This window comes from Oratosquilla oratoria, chromosome 11, assembly GCF_046742065.1.
Source record: "Oratosquilla oratoria isolate Oo_2021 chromosome 11, ASM4674206v1, whole genome shotgun sequence".
NCBI lineage: Eukaryota > Metazoa > Arthropoda > Malacostraca > Stomatopoda > Squillidae > Oratosquilla > Oratosquilla oratoria.
This window is the reverse complement of record NC_134787.1, coordinates 23,357,583-23,371,276: the sequence shown is the minus strand read 5'-3', so window position 1 is coordinate 23,371,276 and position 13,694 is coordinate 23,357,583. Positions and strand designations below refer to the sequence as shown.

General features: G+C 34.6%; 1 protein-coding gene across 6 annotated transcripts in view; it reads right to left on the bottom strand.

The window, feature by feature from the left end:
- LOC143029663 (cytochrome P450 2L1-like) overlaps positions 1–13,694 on the bottom strand; it is a 99,693-nt gene that overhangs the window by 80,217 nt on the left and 5,782 nt on the right. For all 6 annotated transcript variants that reach the window (XM_076192475.1, XM_076192471.1, XM_076192474.1 and 3 more), the window contains exons 2-3: positions 9,901–9,985; positions 9,338–9,434 (exon numbers count right to left, since the gene is read on the bottom strand). In XM_076192475.1, the coding sequence (XP_076048590.1) occupies positions 9,338–9,434; positions 9,901–9,985 (182 nt within the window). The remainder of the gene's footprint in view (positions 1–9,337; positions 9,435–9,900; positions 9,986–13,694) is intronic.

The window sequence follows — 13,694 nt, the reverse complement described above, 5'->3', positions numbered from 1 at the left end:
TTTGTTTCAAAATTTCTGGTTCATCTTCCTGAACTAATTGTAGTAAACTGCTTACTTTTTCATTTTCCTCTTTGATTCTTGTGGTTCTATCTGGGTTATGTTTCTCTTCCATTCCTAATATAATTATACATTTCTTTTTGTCTGCTAAGTCTCTTACAATATTCTCCTTCTGTCTCATCACTTTGATAACTGAGTCTTCAATTTGTTCTTTCATTTGCTGTTTAATTATATCAGTAAATGCAACTTTACTATTTTCCTGTATCTTCCTCCACCCCTGTGTCTCTTTTGCTATTGTTTCTTTATTGTCTTTATTGTTCCTTTTTAATTCTTTATTCTCCTCTTTTACTTCTCTTAACTGTCTTTTTAGTTCTTCTATTTCATCAGTTAAGTTTTTGTTCGCCTTCTCTAGTTCTTCCAATATTTTAACCTTTTCTGCAAGTTTTGACATTTTACCGAACCTAATCTCCCAATGTTCAGTCATCTGTTCAAGCCTCTCCTCCAGTTTTGCTAGTCGGGGGAGGTTGGTATCCGCCTCCCCCTCTTTAAATCCTTGGAAATTGTTATCCTCACCTTCCATTGAATTCTTCTTATCTATGTTTCTAATCTTTACATTTTTGTTAGACATTTCGTCGTCACTAAATTGGTCGGGACCTCTTTTGTTTACATGGCGTCTGCCTGCCTGGGCCAAGTCCTCTCCTTCCTCATTTCCTTCCATTTCCTTCAGTAATCCCTCCCCTTCTCCTTTTTCCTCACTTTCCCACTACACCACGAGCAATCCCCCCCCCACCCTGTAAATACAATAGGTACTTCCTTTGCTTTGGGATCCACGAAAATTTCACTTTTTCTTCAGAACGTCCTCTACGCCGTCCGTTCGGTGGAGTGTGTGTGTGTGTGTGTGTGTGTGTGTGTGTGTGTGTGTGTGTGTGTGTGTGTGTGTGTGTGTGTGTGTGTGTGTGTGTGTGTGTGTGTGTGTGCGTGTGTGCGCGTGTGTATTTACCTAGTTGTATTTACCTAGTTGTATTTTACGGGAAGGGGAGCTATGCTCGTAGTGTCCCGTCTTCATATCTCATTTTATCTAAACTATTTCTAAATTCATGTATTGTTTTTGCATACACCACTTTCTCATCTAACTTGTTCCAACTGTCTATTACTCTGTGAGGAAAGCTATTCTTTTTCAGATCTCTTCTATAGCTGTCTTTTTTTATTTTCTTTCCGTGTCCTCTAGTATTTCTATCATCCCATTTTATCAGATTCTCTCTATCAGTAATTTCTATGCCTTTCATGATTCTGTAAATAGCTATCAAATCTCCTCTCTCTCTTCTTTGCTCTAGTGTCTGTAGTTCAAGTTTTGCCAGTCTCTCTTCATATGATAGTTTTGAGAGTGTTGGTGCCAGTTTTGTAATTACTCTTTGTATTCTTTCAAGTTTTTTTTATACATTTTTTTGTACTTGGTGACCATATCGTTGCTGCATATTCCAATCTTGGTCTTATCAGGGTGATTAGGATTTTCTTCACCAATTCTTCATCCAGGTATGTAAATGCAACTTTGATTGTTCTTATTAAATTATAAGTTTCTCCAAAAATCTTATTTATATGTTTCTCAGGTGACATATTATTCATAACAATGACTCCCAGGTCCTTCTCATTTTCTACTTTTTTTATTCCTTCTTCTCCCAATTTATATGATCCTGTTATTCTGTTTTTGCTTTTTCCAAATTCCATTATACTACACTTCGTAGTATTGAACTCCATCTCCCACTTCCTACTCCATTCCTGTACTTTATTTAGATCACTCTGTAGTGATTCATAATCTTCTTCCGTGTTCACTCTTTTCAGTAGTTTTGCATCATCTGCAAAGAACCTCATATAGCTTTCAATTCCTTCATCCATATCATTAATATATATAGCAAACATTATTGGGGCCAGAACTGTTACTTGCGGAACACCACTTATTACTTCATCCCATTTTGAGTGTTTGTCTCTTATCACTACTCTCATTTTCCTTTCTTGCAAAAAGTCTTCCATCCAATTAAGCAGTTTGCCCTGTATTCCTCCTTCAGTTTCTAATTTCTTAAGCAACTTCTTATGTGGTACTTTGTCGAAAGCTTTTTTAGGTCTAGAAAAGCACAATCAGCGCATCCAACTCTTTCTTGTATTATATCTATTAGCCTTGAATAGAAACATATTAAGTTGGTGACGCATGATCGTCCTTGTCTGAATCCAAATTGCCTTGGATTTAACACGTTTTTTTTTTTTTTTTTTTTTAATATTTTACCCATCTACTTTTGACAATTCTTTCACAAATTTTTGCTATTGTACTTGTTAGAAAGACTGGTCTATAGTTGGTAGGGTCTTCTATATTTCCTCCTTTATATATAGGTACTATATTTGCTTTTTTCCAATCTTCTGGAACTTTTCCTTCTTTCAAGGAACTGTTTATTATGCTATGTATTTTGTCTGCCAGTTCATTCCTGCATTCTTTCAGAATCCAGTTTGCTATTTCATCTAGTCCATGCGATTTTCTGACATCAATATTACTCAAGTGTTTCAATATTTCGTTCTTTGTTACTTCTATTTCTTTCATAGGAGGGACTTTCTCTTTCCATTCGATCTCTTCAGGTAGTATGTTCTCCCTTGTAAACACTGATTTAAAATATTTGTTCATAATTTCCGCCATTTCAATTTCCTGTGTATTCAACTCCTCCTTGTCTTAATTTCTCCAAGTCTTGTTTGTTTTTCAATTTGTTGTTTACAAAACTGTAAAATAGATTTGGTTGATCTTTACACTTTTCTATGACATCTTTTTCATATTTTCTCTTTTCCTCTCTGCACGTTTGTACATATTCATTTCTGTAACCGGTATATATTTTCCATTTTTCAGGCCTTTTGTCTTTTTTCTATCTGGTCCAAGCTTTATCTCTTTTGTCTTTTAACTCCCTACAACTTTTATTGTACCAGCATTTTACATATTCTTTTTCTTGTTTTTGTCTTGGGACATACTTTTCCACTCCTTCTTTATAATCTTTTGTCAAAATATTCCATTTCTCTTCCACTGTTGATTCTTCTTTGTATATTTCTTCCCAGTTTTCTTTTTGAAAGAATTCTCTTATTTTATCAAAGTTTGTTTTTTCATACATCATTCTTCCTTTTCTATATTGTTCATTTCTTTTCATGTATTTTTCTTCATTTAGTTCCAGTTCAATCAATATGTGGTCACTTTTACTTATTGGTGTTTTATATTCAATCTTGTCCACTATTCTAGGTTCAGATGTAATTATTAGGTCTAGTCTCGATGGTTCTTCCTCATTTCTATACCTAGTGTTCTCCTGTATCCACTGTGTCATTGTATGGTCAATAATCATCTCAAGTAGAGCGTTCCCCCATGAGCCGTCTCCACCCTTTACTGTCATCTCTTCCCAGCAGATTTCTTTGCAATTAAAGTCGCCCATCATAACTATTCTTCCTCCATCTTCCACTATCTTATTTAATGTTATCTTTGTGTCCTCTAACATACTTTTATGTTCACTCTCTTCCCACGAGGCTGTTTTCGGAGGCACATAATTTATCACAAACTTTCTCCTCTTCTTATCTCTGTCTTCCACTTCGATCATAATCATCTCTACTGTATTCTTTCCATATGTGACACACCTCACGTTTATATCCTTCTTAGTCAGGAACATAACTCCACCCCCTTGCTTTGTCTCTCTGTTTCTAATCCAATAATTATATGCATCATGTCCTACACTGTTGGGTGGTAGTGTACCTTTTAATTTTGTTTCTACAATTCCCATTATGTCCGGTTCTTTTTCCTTCAAATAATCATTCAGTTCATTCAATCCTGTTATTAATCCATCTATATTTGTGTAAGACACTCTTAGTTTTCTGCCACTTCCATTGTGTTCTCTGTTTCCCTTTTGTTTTTCTCTTGTATGTCGAATTTCCTTAGTTTCATATTCACTACTCTCCAATAGAATCTCTCTTTTTCTGAATCTGCTCTGTTCTCGTTTTTTTCCTTAGCTTCAAGTCATTTTTTTTCTTCCTCTCTTTCTTCTTTATTCATTTCCCTTTTTATCCATACCTTTTTATATTGTTCACTTGTTGCTAGTTTCCCTGTTTTGGATAAGATATTCTCTGCCGTCGTTTGTGACCTGAATTTAATCTTAATTGGTCTGGTCTTATCTGTACTATACTTTCCGAGTCTGAACTTCTCTTCGATTTGTTTCATTATTTCTGGTTCATCTTCCTGAACTAATTGTAGTAAACTGCTTACTTTTTCATTTTCCTCTTTGATTCTTGTGGTTCTATCTGGGTTATGTTTCTCTTCCATTCCTAATATAATTATACATTTCGTTTTGTCTGCTAAGTCTCTTACAATATTCTCCTTCTGTCTCATCACTTTGATAACTGAGTCTTCAATTTGTTCTTTCATTTGCTGTTTAATTATATCAGTAAATGCAACTTTACTATTTTCCTGTATCTTTCTCCACCCCTGTGCCCCTTTTGCTATTGTTTCTTTATTGTCTTTATTGTTCCTTATTAATTCTTTATTCTCCTCTTTTACTTCTCTTAAATGTCTTTTTAGTTCTTCTATTTCATCAGTTAAGTTTTTGTTCGCCTTCTCTAGTTCTTCCAATCTCTCAAACTTTTCTGCAAGTTTTGACATTTTACCGAACCTAATCTCCCAATGTTCAGTCATTTGTTCAAGCCTCTCCTCCAGTTTTGCTAGTCGGGGAAGGTTGGTATCCGCCTCCCCCTCTTTAAATCCTTGGAAATTGTTATCCTCACCTTCCATTGAATTCTTCTTATCTATGTTTCTAATCTTTACATTTTTGTTAGACATTTCGTCGTCACTAAATTGGTCGGGACCTCTTTTGTTTACATGACGTCTGCCTGCCTGGGCCAAGTCCTCTCCTTCCTCATTTCCTTCCATTTCCCTCAGTAATCCCTCCCCTTCTCCTTTTTCCTCAGTTTCTCCTACACCATGAGCAATTCCCCCCCCCCACCCTGTAAATACAATAGGTACTTCCTTTGCTTCGGGATCCACGAATTTTCACTTTTTCTTCAGAACGTCCTCTAAGCCGTCCGTTCGTTGAAGTGTGTGTGTGTGTGTGTGTGTGTGTGTGTGTGTGTGTGTGTGTGTGTGTGTGTGTGTGTGTGTGTGTGTGTGTGTGTGTGTGTGTGTGTATTTACCTAGTTGTATTTACCTAGTTGTATTTTACGGGAAGGGGAGCTATGCTCGTAGTGTCCCGTCTTCATATCTCATTTTATCTAAACTATTTCTAAATTCATGTATTGTTTTTGCACACACCACTTTCTCATCTAACTTGTTCCAACTGTCTATTACTCTGTGAGGAAAGCTATTCTTTTTCAAATATCTTCTATAGCTGTCTTTTTTTATTTTCTTTCCGTGTCCTCTTGTATTTCTGTCATCCCATTTTATCAGATTCTCTCTATCAGTAATTTCTATGCCTTTCATGATTCTGTAAATAGCTATCAAATCTCCTCTCTCTCTTCTTTGCTCTAGTGTCTGTAGTTCAAGTTTTTCTAGTCTCTCTTCATATGATAGTTTTGAGAGTGTTGGTGCCAGTTTTGTAATTGCTCTTTGTATTCTTTCAAGTTTTTTTATACATTTTTTTGTACTTGGTGACCATATCGTTGCTGCATATTCCAATCTTGGTCTTATCAGGGTGATTAGGATTTTCTTCACCATTTCTTCATCCAGGTATGTAAATGCAACTTTGATTGTTCTTATTAAATTATAAGTTTCTCCAAAAATCTTATTTATATGTTTCTCAGGTGACATATTATTCATAACAATGACTCCCAGGTCCTTCTCATTTTCTACTTTTTTTATTCCTTCTTCTCCCAATTTATATGCTCCTGTTATTCTGTTTTTGTTTTTTCCAAATTCCATTATACTACACTTTTTTGTATTGAACTCCATCTCCCATTTCCTACTCCATTCTTGTACCTTATTTAGATATCTCTGTAGTGGTTCACAATCTTCTTCCGTGTTCACTCTTTTCAGTAGTTTTTCATCATCTGCAAAGAAGCTCATATAGCTTTCTATTCCTTCATCCATATCATTAATATATATAGCAAACATTATTGGGGCCAGAACTGTTCCCTGCGGAACACCGCTTATTACTTCATCCCATTTTGAGTGTTGGTTTCTTATCACTACTCTCATTTTTCTTTCTTGCAAAAAGTCCTCCATCCAATTTAGTAGTTTGCCCTGTATTCCTCCTTCAGTTTCTAATTTCTTAAGCACTTTCTTATGTGGTACTTTGTCAAAAGCTTTCTTTAGATCTAAGAATGCACAGTCCGCCCATCCATCTCTTTCTTGTATTATATCTATTAGCCTTGAATAGAAACATATTAAATTGGTGACGCATGATCGTCCTTGTCTGAATCCAAATTGCCTTGGATTTAACACTTTTTTTTTTTTTTAATATTTTACCCATCTACTTTTGATAATTCTTTCACAAATTTTTGCTATTGTACTTGTTAGAGAGACTGGTCTATAGTTGGTAGGTTCTTCTTTATTTCCTCCTTTGTATATAGGTACTTTTCCTTCTTTCAAGGAACTATTTAGTATGCTATGTATTTTGTCTGCCAGTTCATTCCTGCATTCCTTTAGTATCCAGTTTGCTATTTCATCTGGTCCATGAGATTTTCAGACATCAAGATTATTCAATTGTGTTAATATTTCATTCTTTGTTACTTCTATTTCTTCCATAGGGGGGACTTTCTCTTTCCATTCGTTCTCTTCAGGTTGTATGTTCTCCCTTGTAAACACTGATTTAAAATGTTTGTTCATAATTTCCGCCATTTCCATTTCCTCAGTGTATTGAACTCCCTCCTGTCTTAATTTCTCCAAGTCTTGTTTGTTTTTCAGTTTATTGTTTACAAATCTGTAGAATAGTTTCGGTTGATCTTTACACTTTTCTATGATATCTTTTTCATATTTTCTCTTTTCCTCTCTGCACATTTCTATAGCAGGTATATATTTTCCATTTTTCAGGTCTTCTGTCTTTTTTCCATCTGGTCCAGGCTTTGTCTCTTTTGTCTTTTAACTCCCTACAGCTTTTGTTGTACCAGCATTTTACATATTCTTTTTCTTGTTTTTGTCTTGGGACATACTTTTCCACTCCTTTTTTGTAAATTTTTGTCAAAATATTCCATTTCTCTTCTACTGTTGTTTCTTCTTTGTATATTTCTTCCCAGTTTTCTTTTTGAAAGAATTCTGTTATTTTATCAAAGTTTGTTTTTTCATACATCATTCTTCCTTTTCTGTATTGTTCATTTCTTTTCATATATTTTTCTTCATTAAGTTCCAGTTCAATCAATATGTGGTCACTTTTACTTATTGGTGTTTTATATTCAATTTTGTCCACTATTCTAGGTTCGGATGTAATTACTAGGTCTAGTTTCGATGGCTCTTCTTCATTTCTCTACCTAGTGTTCTCCTGTATCCATTGTGTCATTGTATGGTCAGTAACCATCTCGAGTAGAGCGTTTCCCCATGAGCCGTCTCCACCCTTTACTGTCATTTCTTCCCAGCAGATTTCTTTGCAATTAAAGTCGCCCATCATAACTATTTTTCCTCCATCTTCCATTATCTTGTTTAATGTTATCTTTGTGTCCTCTAACATACTTTTATGTTCACTCTCCTCCCATGAGGCTGTTTTTGGAGGCACATAATTTATCACAAACTTTCTCCTCTTCTTATCTCTGTCTTCCACTTCTATCATAATCATCTCTACTGTATTCTTTCCATATGTGACACACCTCACGTTTATATCCTTCTTAGTCAGGAACATAACTCCACCCCCTTGCTTTGTCTCTCTGTTTCTAATCCAATAATTATATGCATCATGTCCTACACTGTTGGGTGGTAGTGTACCTTTTAATTTTGTTTCTACAATTCCCATTATGTCTGGTTCTTTTTCTTTCAAATAATCATTCAGTTCATTCAATCCTGTTATTAATCCATCTATATTTGTGTAAGACACTCTTAGTTTTCTGCCACTTCCATTGTGTTCTCTGTTTCCCTTTTGTTTTTCTCTTGTATGTCGACTTTCTTTAGTTTCATATTCACTACTCTCCAATAGAATCTCTCTTTTTCTGACTCCGTTCTTATCTCGTTTTTTTCCTTTGCTTCAAGTCTTTTCTGTTTTTCTTCCTCTCTTTCTTCTTTATTCATTTCCCTTTTTATCCATACCTTTTTATATTGTTCACTTGTTGCTAGTTTCCCTGTTTTGGATAAGATATTCTCAGCCGTAGTTTGTGACCTGAATTTAATCTTGATTGGTCTGGTCTTGTCTGTACTATATTTCCCTAGCCTGAATTTCTCTTCGATTTGTTTCATTATTTCTGGTTCATCTTCCTGAACTAATTCTAGTAAATTTCTTACTTTTTCATTTTCCTCTTTGATTCTTGTGGTTCTATCTGGGTTATGTTTCTCTTCCATTCCTAATATAATTATACATTTCTTTTTGTCTGCTAAGTCTCTTACTATATTCTCCTTCTGTCTCATCACTTTAATAACTGAGTTTTCAGTTTGTTCATTCATTTGCTGTCTGATTATGTCAGTGAATGCAACCTTGCTATTTTCATGAATTTTTTTCCAACCCTCCTTGTTCTCCTTATTATTCTCCTTTAAGACTTTATTCTCATCTTTTACTTCTTTTAACTGTTTTTTTAATTCTTCAATTTCCTTAGTTAAGTTTTTGTTCGCCTTCTCTAGTTCTTCTAATTTTTCAACTCTTCGTATAATACTGTCAACATGACCGAACCTACGCTCCAAATCCTCGATCATCTTATCGACCTTCTCTTCTAGTCTTGTCAGTCGGGGGGGGGGTTTGTGTCCCCCCCACACTCTTTAAATCCCTGGAAAATTTTCTCATCACTTTCTACTGTATTGCTCTTATCTATACTTCTAATCTTTACATTTTTATTAGACATTTCATCGTCGTCTGGGGGCCTTTTGTTTACCTTTCGCCTGTCTGCCTGGGCCAAGTCCACTCCTTCCTCATTTCCTTCCATTTCCCTCAGTAATCCCTCCCCCTGTAAATACAATAGGCACTTCTCTTTGCGTTGGGATCCACAAACTTCAATTCTCTTCAGAACGTCTTCTAAGCCGTCCATTCGTTGAAGTGTGTGTGTGTGTGTGTGTGTGTGTGTGTGTGTGTGTGTGTGTGTGTGTGTGTGTGTGTGTGCGTGTGTGTGTAATCCATGAATACATATTTCCTATTTACTTGTCAACAGTTTTTATACCATGTATGGAATATTATTATGCATGTATATTAGTTACAACAGTAAGGAATATTCTTACGAAGCAATGTCTCCGAATCTTCTCTGTAGGTTTTTTATTTGTTCTGGAAATGGCAACATCGAAAATATGTATCCAATAACTGGAAGGCCCCATAGTCCTGCAAACAGAAGTGGTTGATATCATATCTCATATAGTAATTTTGGTGCTACACTTGGTGGTAAGTTATGGGTTTTATAATCCCACAGTTGACACAAAAATATTAACTATTTCCTTAAAATACTCTGAGGCATTAATTAATAGAATTTGTTATACATTAGTAAATGCTTATAATTGTTAGACTCAAGTTTGGATATTCACTTCACAGGGGTAGTCAGTAACTGAGACCTCATTCAGACCAAGATCCACCCTTCAGCTGAAAGTTTAGATTGTCTGTGACAGATAAAAGGGAGTAAGAGACAGGGGAGAATTTAGAGGAATACCCATTGAAATAATAATAGGAGAAAAGGATTGGCTATCTACAACCCTGAAAGTGTTGTACTGATTTATCTAATTTTGGTTAATTTAATGAGGTTTGCTGAGAAAAGCAATAACATGACCTTATATCGAATTATGCTACAACATACCTGGGGGGAGATTCTTGGGCTTTGCATCCAGAAAGTAGACACAGACTATGACAAAGAGCACACTCAGGAGCACCTCAGCCAGCATCTGCAGAAACAAACATTAGACACAGCCTCTGGTTTACAATTGATATAGATTACAGTCAAATTTCATTATAACAGCATCTGATACAAAAAAAAATCTGATGTAACGGACTTGATGGGCAGATGTATCTCTCATTATAATTGACCTTGTCTATGTAAAACAAGACAATTAAACATATTGGTCTACATCTCTTTTACCTGAGACCCATGGATCACAGATTCACTGCAGGAGCTACTGGATTGGCCTATAAATCTCTCAAAGAAGAAATGTGTTATTGGGTATGGTCAGAGTAACGCAAAGCAAGATGAGGTGCTGAGTACCTTCTGTATAACGGTTGTGTTTGTGGCAGTTTGGTTCTGTGCATATAGACAGGTCTTCAGAAAAACACAGGGAAATAAGTTCGTTGTAAATTAGCTCTGTTATCTACCCAGTTTACGTCAGGAAAACATTATGGAACCATGGTGCAATTTTGTGGTGATATTACTTCATAAGAAAGAACAGAAAACCGACCTATTAGAAATAAAGGAATTATGATAGATGGTGAGAGTCTTGAAGAAGTTAAAGACTTTAATCCTTTAAGCCACAACAATGAAGGCGCCGAGTCGTTTTGTTATCATGGACATTGAGCTACGCTTCAAGGTCATACAGCCACATCTTATGATTATACGACAACCTTGTGCTATTCCTGAACTAGTTGCTGGTGCCATACTCATATCGTTATGCACTGTGTTGCAATATGTTTGGCAATTAGTATTATGCTAAAATATAGAGAAAACAAAACCAATACTCCACAGGAACATCTATGTGCACACGATGAAATAAGGTTGTCAGAAAACAAACCTTCCCGTGCATTTTTGGAGCATTTGAACAATCTGCATCTGCCCCAATAGTCTGTGCTTCTCTCTCTCACACACAGACACACACCTATGAACCACTGTCTGAAACGGACGTCTAGAACGAGCTCTGGAGTACAGCGCTTTTCCACTAAATAGGAGGAAATGCCTAGTTGGTATCGTATGGGAAGGGAGATTTGTTTATCGAGTAACCAAAATGATATAATAGAGTAATTTCACTTACTGGTTAAAATATAAAACGGAGGATGATGAAGAAGACAAAAAGATAATGAACCAACGAAGAGAAGACTGGATGTAAGCAGGGTTGATTCACCATTAGGTGCAATCCCAAAAAAGAGTTGCAACATGGAAACGCCGAAGATGAATCGAAGGTATGAAAGCATAGCTTTTTCAGGGTTTGTAAAAGAAAGTGGAAAACTAGGTAGAGGTACATATTTGGAAAGAGAAACAAGATATAAAAATATTCTAAGAAATTAGGAGATTACAGAACTAATAAATGAAAATATAGATCTGAAAGCTGAATACAGGGCAATGCATAAAGAAGTGATTGAGCTGAAAAGAAGAAATGTTGAAACAAACAGGGAGCTTATTTATCTAAAAAAGGGATTAAACAGTCAAAAGTGAGAACGAAAGAATGAAAAATGAATATACAAACAAAAATGAGGCTTTGAAAAAAGAAGTAAAAGAACAAATACAAGCAGTGACCGAGAAAGTTGGAGAAACCATAAAAGAAACAGATCTCCAAAAAATAAAAAATCAATGGAAAGTGGATCAAGAAAAGAAAATTAAAGAAATTGTATAAGTGGAAGAAAATGCAAAAGAAAGTCATTAAAGTAATTAAAGAGAAAGAAATGTGGGTCAGAGACAGTTAATAAGAAAAAAAGTGTATAGTAGTTTATGGTATTAAAGAAAAAAACAATGTAGCTAGATACTTAAGAGAAATAAAGGTAGAAAGAAATAGCAAAAGAAAATTTGAAAGAGATATAAGAGGATGGGCAAGAAATGGAAAGGAAATAGAGGAAGTGCATAGGATGGGACTCTACTCTAAAGAAAAAATAGACCACTAAAAGTTAAACTGAGGTCTCAAATGATAGCGGAAGAAGTACTAGCAAAAACAGCAAATTTTGCAAAAAGCGAAAAATACAAAAATATATGAATAAAAAAGAAATGAGCGACGAGGAAAAAGGGAAAAGATACTAAGAAATGAAGCAAACGAAAAAAAAAATAACTAGAGAAGAATAGAGACCGAAAAGACATTATATATATATATATATATATATATATATATATATATATATATGTATATATATATATATATATATATATATATATATTATATATATATATATATATATATATATATAAGAGAGAGAGAGAGAGAGAAAATAAAAGAAACAGAGGAAACAAAAAGAAGGAAAAGGAAAAAATTAGAAATAACGTATACTGATATGGCATGATTTCAGGACTAAATGAATTAAACGACTATCTGGCAGAAGATAAAATTAAAAGGTCTGCTACCATCAAATACTGTGGGACAAGGATATATAAACATTGGATAAAAAATAGAGAGGAAAAACAGGGTGGAAGAGTCATGTTTTTGACTAAGAAAGGCTTAAATGTGACAAAGATAATAAAAGAAAATAATAATGTGGAACTGATTATGATAAAAGTTGAAAATAGTTACATGAAAAGTGGAAAATTTGTAGTGATATATGTGGCCCCAAACACATGTTCTTGGACAGAGAGCGACAATTCCAAAATGTTGGAAGACGCAAAGCAAGCATTAAATGAAATACTGAAAGAAGGAGGAAACCTAGTAATTATGGGTGACTACTAAGAAATATGTTAGGAGGAGATGACCATTGAATACACAAGGATTCAATGGGTAAAAGAAAATACCAGATATAGAAATAATGAAGTACCGTCGAGACTAGATTTAATATTTACGTCGGAGTCTGAAATTATGGATAAAAAGGAACACAAGACACCATTTGGGAAGAGTGACCACATGCTAATCGAGTTCAAACTAAAAGAGGAAATTTATTTGGGAAGAAATGAGAAACACAGAGAGGGAAGAATAATGTACAACAAAACGGATTTTAAAAAACTCAGAAAATTCTTTCAAAAAGCAAGTTGGTAAAATTCTTTAATGAAGAAACAAAGATAGAAGAGAAATGGACGATATTAAAAGAAATATATAATGAAGGAATAGATAAATTCGTACCAAAACAAAAGCAGGAAAAGGTGTACATTAAGTGCTGGTACAACAACAAAAAATTAGTGAGACAAAAGATAGACAAAGCTTGGAAAAGATGGAAATAAGAACAAAAAACAGATAAGTGGCAAATATATATCAAACTAAGAAATGAATATGTAAAAATACGCAGGGAAGAAAAAATAAACTATGGAAAAGACATAATAGACAAATAAGGATCAACCTAAATTATTCTACAGATATGTAAATGGTAAATTAAAAAATAAACTGGAAATAGTGAAACTGCGTCAAGGGCATGACGAATATATAGAAGATGTAGAAATGGCTGAAATTATGAACAAACATTTTAGATTTTTATTCACAAAGGAAAATACACAAAATTGGGATGAAGGAAAGGGAGAAAGCTCCCCATATGAAAGAAATAATTGTGACACAGAAAGATATAATAAACCTTGATGTCAGAAAACCATACGGTCCGGACACAATTGCAAGTTGGATACTGAAGGAATATACAGATGAACTAACGGACAAAGTATATAGATAATAGACTTCACTTAAAGAAGGAAAGGTACCACAAGATTGGAAAAATGCCAATATTGTACCAATATATTAAGGGGGAGATAAAGAAGATCCAACAAACTAT